Consider the following 19,237-nt stretch of genomic DNA (forward strand, 5'->3'; position numbering starts at 1 on the left):
CGAGGCACCCACGTTATACCGGCTCCCCAACAACGGGCCGGCTCCTACGGGCGCAGGACACACTCCCAAGGCGGGGGCGGAGCAGCCTCGGGCCTTCCCATTGTTCGCCGGTTGCCCTGGCGGCCGCAGGCAAAGGTGACTCTTGGAGCGTCGCAGCCCCTGCACCCACACGGCTGATGGTGGGGTTCAGGGCCGCACAGCGGGGCTAGGGGCCAAGCTGCCAAGCCCGGCTAAGAGAATACTTTGTTTCTCCCGCCTTTCCTACTGCTCCCACCATCGCCACCCCTAACCGTGCAGCCGATGAGAAAAACACACTCCACCCTCCGCAGAGCGCATGCCTGCTCCGCCCTGTGCCTTGCCCAACGGCGGGCACCCCGCCCAGCGCACGAGGTACGCATGCGCAGGTCGCTCTGTGTGGCAGGAACAGGCGGAGCGCCCGGGCGGAAGTGGGATTGGTGACTGTTGCGGTGGGTGTTCTTCTTTCGGAGGCAGGTAGCTTTGGCGTTGTGCTGTGGTTGCTCGGCTGGAGTGAGGTGCGGCGAGATGCACTGGTCCTTCCTTGGGGCTGAGGGGAGTGAGCGGACGGGGGGCCCGGCTGTGGAAGAGAGGCTATCGTAGCTCCGAGGCCTCGCCTCCTCCACCTGTACCCTGGCCCCTGCACGGGAGAGGTAGAGCCCGCGCCCTGGCTTTGAGCAGCTCTGGCGCCTTGCTAGGCTTGCCTTTCCTCTATGAGACCTGCAGTTACCTTGCGCCGACCTTTCGTCCCTGAGCTGTCCTGCAAACGGCCTCTGCTGCGGGGGTTGAGCCCCCACTTTGACAAACGCAGTGTTTCTAGGATTAGGAGCTTTTCCCTTTTCCTTCATAGGTGTTGAATGTACTGAAAAAAAACTTTTGTTGTTAATACACGTGCTAATGCTTCTAAACTCTTGGTTTTAAAGATCTCAGCTTTTTGTAACTGCTGGGTTGACTAATTGCACTGTTCGTAGCCTTGTCTTCCTGAGGTCTGTTTGTTTTTCAGTAGCTGAAGCATTGTTCAGATAATGGCAGTATAGTAGTCTAGTTTCCTTGAGTAACATTTGGTTGTGGCCTCTTTTGCACAATATCAGATTACTAAATTTTAATCTGAATTTAATAAGGCAGATTTTTTGTTTGGGTTGTGGGTGGTTATTGTTTGTTTGTTTTTCTTTGTTTTGGATTTTGTGGTTTGGTTGTTTGTTTTTTCCCCTTTGTTTTGTTTTTGCTAGATTTCTAGTTGTATTCTAGTGAAAGTAAGTACCAGCTGTGTGGTTAAGAGTAATAGCCTAAGACTTGTTTCCAGAATGTAAGTTCCTGAAGATTTGCAGCAACAGCAAGCTAGATCCTTACAGCTAAGGGAATAAGATGTGTCACAGTGCTGAGTTGGTTTCTTCTTCTGTTTTAGTTAGCTGACATGGTGTTTTCTTTTGAGAATTCTCAAGGACATCACAAGTTACAAAATTAAGGCTATTAGAAAAATTCTAGACTCTTCCAAACTTTGTTCTTTGTGAATGGTCCTCTTCATTTCTTTAATACTGCTATATAATGAAAGATTTCTGTTGTGGCTGATAGCAGGTAGAGTTTGTGGTAGTTCTGTACTGTTTTGTTCAATGGTATAAATGTTAAGAAAATTTCACATAAACTGTATCAAGAGCGTATGGCAGCATCTACATAAGTATGCATATTTAAAATGAAGTGTTGTCTATTTCGTATCTTTTAATTTTTGCATATTTATCCCAAATATTGCACTGACTAGTGTTTGTGTTTGCAGGACCTTCTGATATCTACCATTTTGACTGACTACATCAATAAGATGCTGATGCTCTTGGCTATTCCTTCATTCTTCATGAAACTTTGGTGAGGTTTCCTCCTGAGGTCCAGCCAATCATGTGTTTTATTCTCTGATTTGTAGAATGAGTTTATACGTCTGTCTGCAAGTAGCATCTGCTTGGATAGATGAGGAATCTCCTCATGCTTCTGACAGCTACACCTTTCTTCTCCCAAAATGACATTAATTCCCTGTACGTCATTTTCATGTTCCACTGAAGTATTTCTTGGTCGTAGAGAGGGAGTAATCTTTCCAATTTACCTCTCACTTTTTGTGTTTTGTTTATTATTCTGCCCCAAAGCTAACCTCTCAGTAATTCGTGAAGAAAAATTGTGTTCTAGAGGAGACAACAGCGGAATAGCCCACTTGTTCTAGTAAGAGTTAGAGTCAGGACCCAGTAGTATCTTTGTCTTTGATGAAGGCTCAGGTGTTGGCAAGATGTTAATTACTTCCTGTCCTATGCTCTGGATGGCTGCACTGTGATGATAAACCATAACAGAGGAACAGATCTAACTTTCACTACCTCCTCCATGAAGCTAATTCTGGAGTCCAGATGGAGAATATTTATATGCTTGTTTTTCTGTCTTGTTTTTTTCAGGATTAAGGGTTTGCAGTTTTTACAGTGGGCTTCTATTGTCTGTATTTGTATTTTTAGTTTTTGACAGTGTGAACTAAACATGACAAAGCTTGCCTTGCATCTTACTTATAAATTAGGGTGCTCTTATGGGCTGAGTTTGATTTTATTTTTTTTTTTTAATTCTTTTAAATATGTCTTGATAATTTTTTACTGAAGGAAATAGCGAAATTGTAATGGTTTAGAGAATAAACATGGAAGACAAATATGGTGGACTTATTCAGCAAATAAAGGCAATGGGGGAAAGTTTTGCTTTGCAATCTCTTTTCCTCTTCCACAAAATGCTTATTTCTCTAGATGTGTGAGGAAAAAAACCAAGATATTAACTCTGACTGTCACCCTATTTTTCTTATATTACTTGTTCCGCATCTATCCTCAGATATAAGAGGTCTATGGAACATCATTCCATTATGAGCAAAATGAGTTTTCTTCTGATTTGTTATCATATGTGAACAGTAAGTAGATATTCACTGAATGCTAGTGATTCTTCTTGCTCAAAAGAGTTCACCAACTTGTATATTCAAACTGTAGGTGGAGTGATTCCTGGGCCTAACAGGAGGTTTACTTGATCTGTCTGTCATGGCTAATAAGATGTTTTCCACTGCTAGAATGTTCCCTGGGGCTGTAGGTTATTGTAAGGCATGTTAGTACCATTAGTTTAACTTTGACAGCATATAGGAACATTTTTGTGTACTGAGCTTGCTACCTACAGCTTTTTATACTGAAATCTTTTTAAATCTTTGTACTGCTTTACTATGTTTACTGCCATACAAAGTTTGGCTATTTCATGTCTATTTGCTTGGAGAATCATGGATGAAGGGGAGAAACGGCGGTGCATTATCTTGATGATAAGAGCAAATTTGCCTTTCATTTGTGGCTTATTTACCTTTGTTCCTGTCTTTTGATCATGTTACGCTGCTGTTCATGTCAACAGTTCTCTATTATTTGTGGATCTGTGGTGTTAACTTCACTTGCAACTGCACCTTGTCCTTTCTTAATGATTTTCAAAGTGCAGTGAAGGGTGATGCAACTAATCTGAGAGTTTAAATTCTGGTGGTTTTCCAAACATAATTTAAGATGATAATGATTTTTTTTTTAATTATTATTATAATGGAAGCTTAAAAAGCCTAGAGAAAAAAGATGTGAGGCTTTCACAAGACTTAAATGAACAGGGTTTTTTTTGCAGTGCAAGGCTCCAAAATTACAGTCTTTAAGCCTCTGGTAGAGCCACTGTCTGATTCTGTATGTGCATAAGCCTCTGGGTGTATGCTTTGTCTTTACCATCGAAGTTACCAGGCTCTCAGAGCTTGTATCTGGGTTGTGCTGTACCTAAAAGGAAATGGTAATTATTCTGCTTTCTGTGTGAACTCATAAGAAGACTGTGAACCTGAAAGCTTTCTTGTTTCTGTGCACATACCTCACAGCATACCTAGCTGCCTAGTTCATGTCTGAGGATGTTTAAACTCTCAAGCTGCAAGTGAGAAGAATAAGGTAAAGTCCTTCAGATATAGGAATTTTTTTCTCTTGCTTCTGGACATAGAGGCATTCTGTGACTGCAATATTCCAATGGAATAGTGTCCTCATTCCAGAATAAAAATAAATAAAATTATTACTTATTTCTGTTGAAGGTTAACCCTTGCTCAAAGTGATTTCTACTAGGCAATTGTTTTCTGGTGTATTTGTGTTTAAGATGGGTTGGAATACATACTAATGTTCTGTTGTTGCAATACATCTTAATGTTTTGTTGGCAATTGAGGCAGAACTAGTCGATTGTTCCACTCTCAGAAATGTAAGGTCTAGAAAATTAGGTAGAAAATCAAAGGTAGGACAGAGCAGCACATGAAAAAAATTCAACCCATAGCCATCCTCAAATGACTTAAATAGGTGGCATAGTTTTCTCTTTAGGGTGCTGTGCTGCCTTTTTCTCTTTACTGTGTGTGTCCCTCCTGTTCCAGACACAATGCTGTCTATCTTAATTGCAGGCCTTTATTTATTTATTTACTTATTTATTTATTTTCTATTCTGTTAAACTGATGGTTCAATGCCAACTTCATGGATTTCAACAAAGCCAAGTGCAAGGCCCTACATCTCGGTACGGGCAATCCCAGGCACAGCTACATGTTGGGCGGAGAAGAGGTTCAAAGCAGCCCTGCGGAGAAGGACTTGGGGATATTGCTTGATGAAAAACTGAACATGAGCTGGCAGTGTGTGCTCGCAGCCCAGAAAGCCAACCTTATCCTGGGCTGCATCAAAAGGAGCGTGACCAGCAGGTCAAAGGAGCTGATCCTGCCCCTCTACTCCGTTCTTGTGATACCTCTCTTGGAGTATTGTGTGCAGTTCTGGTGTCCTCAACGTAAGAAGGACATGGAGGTGCTGGAGTAAGTCCAGAGGTAGCCACGAGGATGACAAGGGGGCTGGAGCACCTCCAGTATGAAGACAGTCTGAGAAAGTTCGGGCTCTTTAGCCTGGAGGAGAGAAGGTCTCCATGCAGCCTTCTAGTATCTAAAGGGGGCCTGCAAGGGTACCGGAAAGGGACTCTTCATTGGGGACTGTAGCGATAGGACAAGGGGTAATGGGTTTAAACTTACACAGGGGAAGTTCAAGTTAGATATAAGGAAGAAGTTCTTTACTGTGAGGATGGTGAGGCACTGGAACTAGTTGCCCAGAGAAGTGGTAAATGCTCCTTCCCCGGCAGTGTTCAAGGCTAGGCTGGACAGAGCCTTGGGCAGCATGGTCTGATGTGAGGTGTCATTGCCCATGGCAGGGGAGTTGGAGCTAGATGATTTTAAGGTCCTTTCCTAACCATTCTATGATTCTATGAATAGCTCTGTTTATGACACAGGCTTCTTGAACAGCAAACTCAAAGACTGAAGTTGAAATGATTCTTGTGTTACGAAGTCAGCCTTTTGAGGACAACAGAGATACTTGTCATACTTACTTTCATTTAGATGCTATTCAGGAGAGCTGTGAACACCAAGCACTACACTAAACATATTTTCCTATAGATTTGGGAAGCCAGTGCTATATCAATTTGGTTTTTGAAAGCTTACCTTTATGGCTCTTAAGGGCTGGATACTCACATCTTTGTTTTTTAGTTGCAGGGAACAAGAATGTGGGAGTACCAGTGCTTAGCAGTAAAAATACATGACCTTAGTTTTATATGTACAGAAGCTGAAGATCTAAAAAAAAAATAAAAAATAATTGTTTTCTACTTGGATGGTATTTACATAAATGTCTTAAATTGTAGGAATATATAGTAAGTAAAGGATATGGGCAGGTCCTACTGCATCAGCCTACATATGGCTCCTTTTTAGAACCTTTCCTTTGTAAACTTGAAGGCATGTGTGGGATATTTGTTCCATTGAAATAAATAGCAAAGGCTCTTTTTAAGTGAAAGCAGAGGAGCTGCAGAATTTGAGGGTAGTCATCAGAGAGAGTTTTAAAACTTCAATTCTGGTCTTTGCTTTGTTTTAAGAATGATGTTTGAATTGTAACAGAATGCATCTTGCTGTTAGACATCTTTGTGGGGAAAAAACCCCAACCAAACAAGAAAGTCTAATTGCTCAAGTACCGTAACAGAGAGTAATACATAAAAAGTGTTAATCTGCTGTGTTGTATATCTCCATAGCTCATTATAGTGTTGCTGGATGAAGATCAGTATTACTGATTAACTTTGAAGTTGCCTGATTCTGGGTGGAAAAGATCAGCTTCTTAGCCTGCTAGAATATAATGAGCCTTTATAAATATATATGGAATAATATATAAAAATATACATAGAATAGATATATTTATAAATATATTTATATATTTATAAATATATATAGAATATAGTAGAGTCTTTAAATTGATAGGCTTTGTGCGACTTCTAGTTGCACTTTACACTGGAGGCTTTGAAATCTTGGTAAGCCAATGACTAGGCTATCCCGGTTCATGTTTGAAAACGTGGAGATCAAGCCATCATCTTGGCATCAGTTAGTGATATTTTATAGAAATTCTGACTCCTAATACTTCACTAGTTAAAGCAGCCAACAGAGATGGAACAGAGTCTGCACATCTGCATGAAGCTTTTACCTTTCCTTCAGCTCAAGTGGAAACTGAAACCTGCCTGGTGATCTACCTCCCAGCTCTGCATTGTGGTGGGCTGACCCTGGCTGGTCCCAGGTGCCCATCAGAGCTACTCTGTCACTCCCCCTCCTCAGAAGATGGGGGAGGAAAAGTTTGTGGGTCAGATAGGGCCAGAGAGATCATTCACCACTTCCCATCATGGGCAAAAGACTTGAACTTGGGGAAATTATATTGATTTGTTGCTGATCCAATCACAGTAGGAATGAGAAATAAGAACCAATCTCAAGTCACCTTCCTGCCACCTCTCCCACCTTCTTGAGCTTAGCTTCACTCCTTCCTCCTCATGGTTTTTCCCTGCTCCAGCGTTTGGTCCCACCCGTGACTGACTGTCCTCCATGAACTTCTCTGATGTGGATTCTTCCCACAGGTTGCAGTTCTTCACGAATGACTCCAAGTGTGGGTCCTTTCCATGGGGTGTCACTGTATCCTAGTGGATTTGTTTTAGAGATACACTGGATCAGTCTGGGATGAAGCTGCCTTTATAGTAGCACGCATAGTGCTGTGTTTTGGATTTGTGACTAAACCAGTTTTGATGATGCATGGGTATTTCAGCTGTGGCTGAACAGTGCTTGCCCGCACCAAGGCTTTCTCTTCTTCCCTCTGTTTCCCTCAGCAAGTTGGCTAAGAGAGGTTTGGATGCGATGCGGCTGGGACAGCTGACATGAATTGGCCATAAGGGCATTCCATACCATTGAGTCATGCTCAATAAAAACATGCAACAATAAAACCCAGGCTTTTTCATTGGGTCTTCCAAGAGAGCCATTGGTTAAAGACCATCAGGGCATTGGTCTGCTTGTGAGAGATTGTGTTTCTGTTTTGTGATGTGTTAAAGTTCCCTGCCCTGCTGTCCATTCCAGATAGTTGTTCTTGTTTGTGTCTTTTGGGTTCCTTTCAGAAAAGTCAAATTCTCTATGAGACAAAAGACTCTCAAAAGCTTAAGTAATTAGGCTTAAATTTGTTGTTCAATTTAGGTGTAAGCTAATGTACTCTGCATTTGGGACAGGCTAACATGGTACACAGATGATTACTGAGGTGAAGGTTAGTAATCTGTAACTGTAGCTAATTCCATGATTCTGTATGAATTCTTTCTGTGCCTATCCCAGCTAATAAACTTTTTGAATCATCTCTTCTTAGTAGTCAAGCTCTTAACAGTAATTGGTGAGATCTGTCTGTTGCTCAAAATCTGTGCAGTAATAGTGATTTCTGGAGCCTCTTGTGTCTTCTGAATGTTGTAAGACCTCCTAATTTTATGTATACGGAGTTGGATGTTACAAAGGAACAAATTGTTTATTGTCTTAGGTTCAAAGCAGTCAAATTGGCTTTTACGGAAACAGCTGAATATAGAGACTGTTTATCCATGACTTACTCTGGGGAAGGAGTCATTCAAAGTGCTTGGTTTTTAATGTGCATTTCTGTATATTAAATGTTCACATTGTTTATATTACCTATTGAATTCATATATAAAGGAGGACTTTGTTGCCATTTGCAGTGTTATGAAATGCTTGCAAAATAAAGTAATTTGGATGGCTGTCTATTGCTAAGGAAATGTTACTTTCTCTCTTCCTGCTATTCGTGGTACTAAGAGATGAGGCCAGTCCCTCTGAAGACTTTGCCTTACATAGCTAAACTTTATTATTACAAAATAGATAAACACGCCACTCCTAAGTAAATTGCAACTTTCAATAACTCTTAATTTGAATAATATGAGTAGCTTCAGGAATCTGTTTATTATTTTTGTTTAGATAAAGCAGCTATGCCTGTTCAGTTGCTGAAGATCATCAAAGGACAATCTGAGCCTCCACTACCAAGCCATTTGCAGAAGGAGGATTTGAAACATTTGCGGGAAGGCTTTGATCATACCAACAAATATTTCAAGGTAGCATACTAATAAAAAGAATTTTGGCTTACTTTGAAATAGCTACTGGTGTATTTATGAGGGACTCCATATTTCAGCTCAGTTGGTGACTTGCTGCAGCTGTGTCTCGTTGTGTGCATCTGTTGCATATCTCTAAGTTATGCAGAATTATGACCCTGTTGAACTTTGTTGCATGTTGCTATTGACTTCACTGATTTACTGTCCACCTCTTCCTTTTACATGGTCAGACTTAAGTTTTATGAGAGATTTTCCTAGTTTCTAAGCTTCTAACCCATTTAAAACCACATTGCTATGCAGAAAGCTGTGCTGAAAATGAAGGCCTTGGCGAAGGTTAAGTGGTATTTTGTTAAAAAAAAAAGAAAAAAAACAGCAAGCATCATTGTCCTTTTAAAGATCAGATTTCAGAGTGTAATGACTTCTGAAGCAGTTTTCCTTTCTTGTATGAAGCAATTCAATATATAGTTTTGTGGACGGAGGACTCTGTAGCAACTACCTGCATCAAGATAGAATTATGGTTTATTAGCATTAGCAAGTGTGTATTTATGTTTTACAGTAGTCCCAAATATATTTCAGATTGGAATTACAATCCTAGTGTACTAATGAAATACAGTTTTGTTTTTTTTTTTTTCACATCCTTAAATATGTTGTGTAAACCTGAGTATTAGTTCTTGAGGGTTTTCTTTTTTAACCTGTTTAACTCTTTATGGATGGTTCTGAAAATCCTTTTAATTCCTGACAGGTAAGTGGCAAGAAGTCAACATCGTCCTGTGCCTGCCTTCAGCCTGTTACAAAAAAAAAACCAAAAAAAAAAAAAACAAACAGAAAACCAAAACCTGAGGGAAGAAGAAGAAATTCTGTAAAAAAACCTTAGATGGCTTGAATCTTTAAAAGTTGGCACAGATCCTTTAAAAATTAGCTGAACTGGCCTAATGATTTTCTGTATCTGAAACCCATGTTTGCTTCCCCAGCTATATATTCCAAGTTCCAACTCTGCTGCTTATCTAACCCTGTGATTGTGTCCATTCATTGGAAATAAACTGGCAGAAGACTATCCATATCAATAGAGAGAGAGTAGTTTGCTCCTGCTCTCACTCTTGACTAGTTCATTGTGGTGTCAAAGAGATGCCAGGAGTAGTGCAATCAGGTAAAGCAAAGGATCAAAACTGTCCTTTTAGGAAGCAGGCAGCAGTAGAGTGTGATAGGAAGTGATTTGACCAAGAATGATCCAGCCTCCATTAGGTCTTACAAAGGAACAAATGGAAATATCAATAACTAGTGCTTCTGGTAAATGGGGTTTTATTCCTCAGAGTGTAGTTTTCTGTCCCCATTCACCTGCAGGGTGTATAGGCTTTCCTGCTTTTAAGAGCTATGTCTGCAAGCATCCCTCATGGAAGAGCAGGGATTCTTGTTCAGGAAGGAAATGTTGAAGCAGACAGAAATGAATTATAAATTAGAAAATCTTTCTGCCAAAATGAATGTTTCCACTAGGAAAGCAGAATAATTACTACCATTATTAGAGCATACATGCGGTATTATAGTTGATTGCTGAAAGTCTCTTTCTCTGACTTCTGTCTTATGTTAAGAGAACTTCATACTGCTGCTGACGTGGATTAGTAGGTGGCTAAAAGAGCTTGGCATAAAAACAGTGCAGCTGAAGAGCTGATAAAGCTGGTGCTAATGCACCATTAAATATGTAGGAAAATCCAGTTCTGCAGGCTGAGCTTGAAGTGAACTTTAGAATGCACTGATGTTAGTTTATCTTAGCTGTGGCACAGCATGCTGTCACTCTAGACCTGCCAAAATAGGGATCAGGTCCTGCTTTAAGGAATGAAAGAGGATGTTTTTTATGAAGTGTGTTCTGGAAAAAAGCAGCAGATATCATCCACGATGCTCCTGTCTGGCTTGTGTGCCTCAAGTCCTTTCATTCTTAAACTTTTTTGCCTTTCTTTCATCCCTCTGAAAAATACAAATTTTAACTTAAATTTATAGGAACACAGCACAAACAATGTCATACATCCTCAGTCGTGGTGTTCATTAACTGAACCTGATGCCTTTTCTGTTAATTCATTGTCCTCTGGATTTTCCTGTGGCAAAGCTGACCCAAACCTGAAAATCAGCTGTCAAATCAACTGTTGAAGCTGACTGAGGAAGGAGGCCAATGCAAAGAAGGAAATGGATTTGCTAGAGGAAATGCACATTGTCAGTTTAAATCTAGTGGCATATGGAATGGGGAGGGCTTTGGAAGAAGTTTGTTGATAGGCTTAATAAACAGTGCAGTATTTGTAGGGGAAGAGTGAATTTAAGCAGATTTTGGTAAGGTAGGTTTTGTTGAAACTTGGAGCCACGAGCTGCAAGCATGGTCAAGGAAGCAGCAGGTGGTATTTCTGCTGAGGAAGAGAACTACAGCGTAGGTGTTTGAGATACAAAGGAAAGTGGTGGGGCAAACTATTTTAATGAAGAATGTGGTCCCAGAATTTGAACACTCATTGGAAGATATCAGAATGTAAAAGAAAAAATACAAAGTAAAAAATGGTCAGAAAACAGTCTATATCTGTGCTGATTGACATTTCTTAAATAAAAAAAAACAAAATATGTAAATACAGTGTTCCTTAGGTTATTTTGTTTCACTGCAAAGACTTTATTACAAGAAAAAGTCTGTAGTTTATTAACCTGTGAGAACAGTTGAAGACAAACAATCTTGGCAAGAACAATTATATATAATACCTGAAATTTTAAACAAAGCTGAATTTTGTAAACGTGGCAAACCTTTCTGTAAGTGTTCATAGACAAATCTCAGAACAGTGTTTTGCGGACCCTGATTGTTAAAATAGTATTTGATACTTAAATTTCCTTACAAATCTCACTAGACTTCTCTGTGAAAAGTAGGAACTTCCCTGTTAAAAACATACAATCACAGATTTTTGACCTTCATTTTCCTTTTAAATGAAGCATTACTACTGCATCAAAAGAAATGAAGCAATGTGGTACATGCTAAATCTAAGTAAACATAGCTGTTTTTTTAGTGTAATAAAATTAAAATATACTTTGGATTGGAAAAGGATATTCTGTGGAGTCTTACTATTTCTTTATAAAACAATAAAATAAACTGTTGAATTTGATTTGGATTCCTCCTAGTCAACATGTAGGACTAATTTTACTCTGAAAAGCCTCTATGGTAACAATTCACCGCTGCATATTTGGTTTAAGAGGTTGTTACTAACATTTAAGTCAAACTTCCTACTGAATATATGTACTGTAAAATTATGATTTACCTGACTATCTTCTTAATGTTGCTTTTGTGCATTTATACAGATTGCTGATGCAGTCTCTATATCAGAAACCTTTTATTTCTGGTGCTGTTTATGTAGTTCTCTTAAATACTTTACAGAATCTGTTTGTTGTTTTTTTTTAATCCTCTTTTTTTTCCTTATTGAACCAATTTCTGTATTTTTATTCCTGAGTGGGATACAGTGTTTTATGTGTCATACAGTGGAGGAACACATCTGTCTGACATTTTGCTACTGTTGAAGGAGAACCTCTTTTAATGAGTTACATATTTCTAACAAAACGTACTTGTTCCAAAGAGGTGTTAATATCACTGAAGGCACTGATCCATGATTTTTGCTTCATTATAACTTCAACTTCATGATAAAAAGAGTGTTTTTATTAATAGAACCTCTGTGTCTTTTAGAGCATTTGTATTACTGATGAATTATATAGTTCACTACAGCTTCAGAACTTTGCAATACTGTTACCTCAGCTGTACAGGTTTTTATTTTCACAGATTATTTATCTTCATATGCATCTTTTCTACCTTGACTGTGGTTTTGTTTTCATATTTGTGTTGTAATCCTTTGCCAGTATTTTTTGAGAAATGGCCGTACTTGGTACCTTTCAGGTTTTGTGCTAAGCTGTAGCCTTTGTGCTATTACTGTAACCGGTAAAAGGTACTTTCATAGCTACTGTTTCATTGCTTAGTCTAAGCTTATCTAATCAGCAACATTTAAGTAATACAAACATGTAATATTTCCTTTGTTATATCCCAGGAATATTGCTCTTCAGTGCTGTCTTTAGCAGGTTTTTTGGTGGTTTTTTTTTTTTGTTTTTTTTTTTTTTATTTCAGGAATTCAGATAGTAATTTTCACTTATTTCAATTCCACCTTTTTAGCTTACAGATGGTTCAGCTGTTACCAGTGTTTCACTAACTTAGAGGTACATAGTCTTAGTTCATGACAATTTTAATTTTTTTTTTTTTTTTTTTAACTTTTTAGGGAATAGTTATTCTTTCTTACCCGGTAACAAAACTCAGAGATGGGACAGACTTTTTCAAGGTCGTTCTTCAAGGTACTACATTTACGTATACGTTTTAAATTTGTTTTGTTGAACTTCTTTAGACTTTTGTGACATTATGCTCTTACATCACTAGTACTTGCTTTTTACTATTGAGTAAAATGTTATATTTAAAATACTCTCTGAAAGTGTTTGTTTTCTACAAAAATAGATTATATTAAATTTATGCTGGGTAACTTAATGGAAGCAATACAGTCTTCATATATCAGTAGACTTCTTGTTGCAGAATTTTAATGTACTGTTCTGAATGTGCATTAGCTATATGTACAGATTTAATAGTGTATTTTTAAACTGCTTATCATAAGGAAGGACTGGGAAAAATGCACACTTAATAGTTACCATATGACATCTATACTTATATGTAGTGGATACATAGTATATACTATGTAAGTGCGCATTTAATATAGGTCAGTAAGTTACTTGTATTTCATTCTGTTTTAATCTAAGCAGTAAAAAATGGAATTTCACCTGATCACTCAGGTATTAAATATCAGTAGGCACATTAACACATTAAAAGACTTCAGTTGTTCATCATGTAATCAATGATACAAAAATTAATATATCTCTTAAGTCCGAAGCTCATCGCCACCTCCAGCTAGGAAGGAGGAGGATGTCATTAGTCAGCAGTCTATGTTGGATTCAAGGGACTTTCCATTTCTTTCCATTTCCTTCTCAGCTCCTTCTTTACACTGGTTAGAGAATCATCACTTGCTCCCTCTGAGTCTTTCTGATTCTACACATTCTGTGGCAGTGACTGAACAGCAGCCTGGGGGCACAGATCTGACTTGGTGATACAACTTATGTCTGGTGTTAGTGGAGGTGAATGAGGCTGATGGGACCAGAGTCTGTTTCTGGATGGTTTCAGAATTCCCAGATAGGGACCTAAAACTTCTGTGAGTCTTGCTGTTTCACATGGCTGTTTGGAAGAGCCAAGAGTTTCTGCACATTTTCCACAGCCCAAAAAATTTAAAATCATCTAAATTATTTGTGTTATTTCTGAAACAGTAAAAGGTAGAAAACTCCTTTAACAATATAATTTCTGCATCAGTCTTGCTGGAAGGCTGTTTATTGATATGTTTATATCCTGGAGTATCTCCAGTTTATATAGTTCTACAATATGATCTGTGTCAAAGTGGAAATCTTTGTAATTTCTCTTTAATGTACACTGGTGTAGGATGTTTTCACCTTTTAAATGGTCCTCTTATGAGGAATGTTCTGCTTGATATACCTATAGTTAGCACATAAGAGAAGTTGTATAGCTATTTGAAATGATTTTCTGTTTGGAGATTAATTTAAATGAAAAGTGCTGGACTGTAGGTTTATTTTTTTTCTTTTGTAAATCACTTCCCATTGCTCTTTTGTTTTGTTTTGGAGAAGGTACAGTGATGGGAATCACTTCTGGTTCTTTTTCTTTTCTGTAGATATGGATAACTCATGTTCACGGATCAACAGCATCAATATTTTAATATACGGAAAAATGGCAGAGGATTGTGCACAAGTTGTACTCCATGGGGTAAAATAGATATGTTTGGGGTTTTTTTTTCTTATTTTAGGATTTTTTTTCCACAGATGTATGTTGACTTCTTGTTTTTGTATAGTTTTATATATATATATAGTTATTGTATATAAATATAAACTAGAGGAAAAACTCCAAAGTACTTGCTTATATAAATTACTTCTAACATTAATGTTGAAATAAAGGAATTCTTTTTGTCAGTGCTGTTTACCTAACAAGTAAAGGATCATGAATGTGGATGATAAAGAAGTCATCCCAGAAACATGTATAGCCATGTTGTTCCTTCTCCTGAGAGTCTTCTGGTTCTGTAACAGAATAACTATTGGGGAAAATACTGTCTTTCCTGTATTTCTCACTTCTTTTGAATGAGGAGAGTGGAATTTCTTCTTGCTGTTTAAAAATGTTGGTCAAATCCTAGCATGTATATGTATGCAATATAGTTATCTTCTGTTGATATGAAAATTCACCAATTTATGTAAATAGTTTTGATCCTCAACCGATTATAAGAGAACATGTTAGCTAAAAATGGTGAAAACTAATCTATTTTGAAAATTAATGAACATAAAATCTCAAAGCACTGTGTATCACAGTATCACAGTATGTTAGAGATTGGAAGGGACCTCAAAAGATCATCTAGTCCAATCCCCCTGCCAGAGCAGGAACACCTAGACAAGGTTACACAGGAATGTGTCCAGGCGGGTTTTGAATGTCTCCAGAAAAGGAGACTCCACAACCTCCCTGGGCAGCCTGTTCCAGTGTTCTGTCACCCTCACTGAGGCTCTAGCTGGGCTAGCTCCGATCAGCTGACTGACTCAATTGTGCAAATTATGTAAATTTTTTGCATGTTTAGCAACTGCAAGTTACAGCCTGCCAAAGCTGACTATGAATTTGCAACAAATCTGAGAATATACCTGTTCTTTATATGTGTAAAAGTAGACTTTGAGGTTAGTGGGTTTTTCCCTATTGAAATTGCACAGTCTTTTCACAGGTGTTTTTTGAATGTCATATTAAGCATCACCAGTAATCACCAGTGATCTAATACTATTAAGAAAAAACATTTCCATTAATTATCAACCTGTGTAAAGGCTTGAGTCTGTGTAATTCTAAAGTTCCTCTGACACAGGAGAACAAGACAAGTCAGCTGTACAGAGCTCCAGTCCTGACTCAGCAACCAAGTCCTAGCGTCTTGTACAGCCTGCAATCTAATAAAATGCTGAAATGGGAATAATGTATAGCAGGGCATAGCTTTTTAGCTGAAGGTTGATTCCACTGTTGAAGGAACATGAGTAGCATCAGTACAGTGAAAGGAAAGACACATGCAAACACCTAGTTTCTGCAAAATAGCTGAGTTTCCTGAAGCCTGTGTTTGAGTGTGTTTTTATCTGGAAAGAATGAGATGTATGTTAGTAGGGCAATGTGTTCCCAGTGTAAGGAATATTGAGTTATATAATTGTTTTGTCCTATTTTAACTTATTAGCTCTGAGTATGACTTACACTTAGGTGACTAACATATTATATTTTAATAAAAATTTATATTGTATTCCTATTTATGGCACTACCTGAAAATCACCATGCCCAAAGCAGATTCATTATATATTAAACTGCCTGATTAAATTTATTTCCTGCATTATTTTTTTTCCAAAACCCTTTAATAGCTAAATACATCACTGTCACTTAAGCTAGCAGCCTTTCTTTTTCTTGTACAAAACATTAAGGTTTTGGATTTTGAATCATTTAGAGTAGCATTGTCAGATTGCTGAAGTAGCAGAAAGGAGCCATCGTAGCATAATATTTTGCTAAAGCTGTCAACTTTAATCAGAATACTCTTTGTAATCAAATGAACACATGAACAGAGTCCTTCAGTAAAAGCTTATGGAAGAGCTTTTGGTAGAAGTCATCTAGAAATAGGGTACCGAATCTAATATGCTTATTGGAATGAGTCATACTGGTGCAGCCCTGCTGTACTGTTCCAGTACCAAATGAGCTGACTATAAAGGAGCTTTACATTACATCAGAGTTCCCAGCACTTTGATCACATACCTTTCTTATTATCTCTGTCTTCTAAATGTATTTTCTATCTTCTCTCTCTCCTCCTTTTTTTTTTTTTCCTTTTTTTAAATTGGTTGCTACTAAAAAGTGAGCTGCTGCAGGCATTGAATGATTTACTCCTTAAATCATCGTTTTCTTGTTCACTTTGTAGTATCTGAGGAATTTTATACCAAAGTGAAAGTGCAGTTGTAAATGCAATTGCTTCTTGTGCTGGAATCTTAGGAGTGATGCCAGAAATGTCCTGTTTGCTAGCAGAAACCTACCTATTGATTGACCTGCTTGGCCCTTAGGGAAGAAATTGGAAGATGGTGATCCAACCAAACCGGAAAATAACTACAAGGAGAGTCTCTTCAAAGTGCAGCTATGGCTCAGGAAATAATCTCTGAGAAAAGAATGTTTGTCACTGCTGATCCAATGTGTGATTCCTTCTCAAACTTACCCAGATAGGAGTATGTTTGAAGGGGAGTGATTCTTTTGCTTTATTTGCCATGACTCTTCCCATCAAGCCTTTGTCAAAATTAGCACTCAGTTGTAGTAACATCAAGAGTGTGAAAATTTTAACAGAATTTAAAAAAAAATAAAACAAAAAACTTACTTTCTGGCATTGGCTGGAAAGATTAATTCTGCTGGTAGAAGAACTAAGTAAAGAAACTTCAAGGCAGTATTTAAAATTTGCTCAGCATTTTTGTTTCTTGAATGTCTTGAGACTTTAGGGTGAAATTTCACATCTCATACTCTTAAAATAAGAGTATGTGATACAGCCTGTGTAATCATCTGTTTTATCACTCTGTCCCCATAGGACACCTTTGTAGTTGCAGGATTTAAGTTGGCAAAATCGCCTACAGCACGAGAGGATGGTAGACATGGTTGCCACCTGGAGGTGTCTGAAGAATCTGGATCAGCCATTTATGTACGTGGGTACCCAACTTTTTTTTTTACCTTCTTTTTCGTCCAAATAGCAACATAAACATTTTGCTTTACGGTAGAAAAAATTATCAAATCTATTAGAATCTGAAATGCTACTGATTATTTCAGCATGTTTATCAGGAAACAATTGGGACATATTTGTGTGTGCATTCAATTTTATAATAATCTTAACCATGCAAGAGCTAAATTATCTTAGGCCTCTCAGGTAAGTTTCTACTTGTTGGGTTCAGAAAATTGACCTTAGTTGGCTTATAGATAGATCCCTAGAGCTGTTTAAGCCATTCTCATGCATAATACAGTGTAATAATGCAGGCAAGGTAGAGGGTGCAAGAGTGGTCTTAGGTCTGGCAGGAGTTTGTACTGCTTTAATTCTCATCATTACTCTTTGCCTTTGAAATACAGGGATTCCTAGATTCTTAACTTTTTTTAAAGGAAAATTACACCTCTTTTTTTTTTAGGAAGAAAATAGTTCTTTTGTACTATTCAATACTGTTCATCTTAAATACTTCCATCTGCTGAGATATGGGAGTGGAAATACCGTGTTCTGCTTCTGTGTCTGTTATAATGAATCAACAGTGTATGTTTATTGTGACTACTGTGTCTTTGCTTCAAGAGACATTTGCTACCCTTTTTAAGTCTAAGCATTAGTATTTTAAAAGTTATAGGCCTTAAAAAAATCACAGAAGCTTAAATACCAAAGGATTTAGGATATTATTCTACATTTGGAAACCTGTAGTGGAGGAAAAGAGTTGTGGAATGGTAATAGAGTTGCAACAACTTTGTTGAACACTTAAGCGGGCTTAAACACTTCATATGTCTTATGAAAATTACCCCAACAGTTAAGGACATTTGGTGAGAAAGTGTTGCACAATTTTGATCACTGTAATTGTCTACTGCTGTTAAAAAGAAGAATGATGGTGCTGAACTGAGCTCTCAGTGGCAGTCTTGTGGACTCCATTCTGTAGTCAGTGAGAAAGAAAAGGCACCTTCACTGAAGAACAATACAGCTTCATGGTGATTCCTTTGAGCCTATCTGTCAGATTTTGAAATAAACTTAGAAATAATTATGAAAACTTAAACACAGAAATTGCATATAAAAATTTTTACTAACAAAAATCCTGTGCTCCTATCAAGGTTTGAACTTCTGTTTGTATAATTGTTGTCTGACGGTTTTACACTTAAGAAAATACATTCTTTGGTTCAGAAAGGAATTTTTACCTCTACAGATAATTAAAGCTTGGAATGCAGCTCAATGACAAACAAAATGAATTTAAATTGTAATGCAGACTGTTCCATGGCATTGTCTGTTAATTATGTAAAGGTAGAGAAAGTATATGTCATTGAAGATATCGGATCGTAAAGCTATGCCCTGGGTCTGAGTGAACGTGTCTAAATGTACCTGAATTTTGGCACAACTTGAGTATTGGCAGCACATCTTCACAAACAATCCGAAGGAAGATGTGCAGCTCACTGAATGTCTAGGTTGTGCTGAGGAGGTGTCTGTCTCGTCACTGACCACACAATGGAGCCTGTGGCGCTTAATTTACTGACACACTCATCGAATGCTTAAAAGTAGTGCGAATTATCTGAATTTTTGCATGATTCACTTTCTCAATTATAACTGTTCACTCAACTATTTAAAATAAATAGATGAAAGTAAAACTTGCTTCAGGAATGCAGTTGAGTGTGAAGAGCAAAACCATATCCCTAGCAGGCAACACGCAACTGTGAGTGTGACCCTGCTTCAAGCAGACAGACAACAGTGTCGTGTCAGGGTGTCATCTGAGCCCCATGTTTCTCATAGAGTGTTTGGTGTTAGTATCGTCAAATCATCACAATACGGTCCTTAAAAGACCTTACACTGAAGGTAAGTCTGGCTTACAAGTATGGGTCTAAAAGCTTAGGAACTACCTTTAA

General features: G+C 38.0%; 1 protein-coding gene across 6 annotated transcripts in view; it reads left to right on the forward strand.

Annotated features, from left to right (window-relative positions):
- The first annotated feature begins 418 nt into the window (after nucleotides 1-418).
- The window catches only part of POT1 (protection of telomeres 1), a 73,141-nt gene continuing 54,322 nt past the window's right edge, over nucleotides 419-19,237 (forward strand). Inside the window, exons 1-6 of one of the 6 annotated variants that reach the window (XM_080613840.1) lie at nucleotides 419-488; nucleotides 1,787-1,872; nucleotides 8,345-8,478; nucleotides 12,750-12,822; nucleotides 14,250-14,341; nucleotides 17,193-17,303. In XM_080613840.1, the coding sequence (XP_080469966.1) occupies nucleotides 8,356-8,478; nucleotides 12,750-12,822; nucleotides 14,250-14,341; nucleotides 17,193-17,303 (399 nt within the window). In that variant the 5' untranslated portion in view covers nucleotides 419-488; nucleotides 1,787-1,872; nucleotides 8,345-8,355. Of the gene's footprint in view, nucleotides 669-1,786; nucleotides 1,873-8,344; nucleotides 8,479-12,749; nucleotides 12,823-14,249; nucleotides 14,342-17,192; nucleotides 17,304-19,237 lie in introns of those variants that run through there. The other 5 variants (XM_080613841.1, XM_080613842.1, XM_080613843.1 and 2 more) reach the window with 5 other exon arrangements.

The sequence above is a fragment of the Psittacula echo genome, assembly GCF_963264785.1.
Source record: "Psittacula echo genome assembly, chromosome: 1".
Classification (NCBI taxonomy): domain Eukaryota; kingdom Metazoa; phylum Chordata; class Aves; order Psittaciformes; family Psittacidae; genus Psittacula; species Psittacula echo.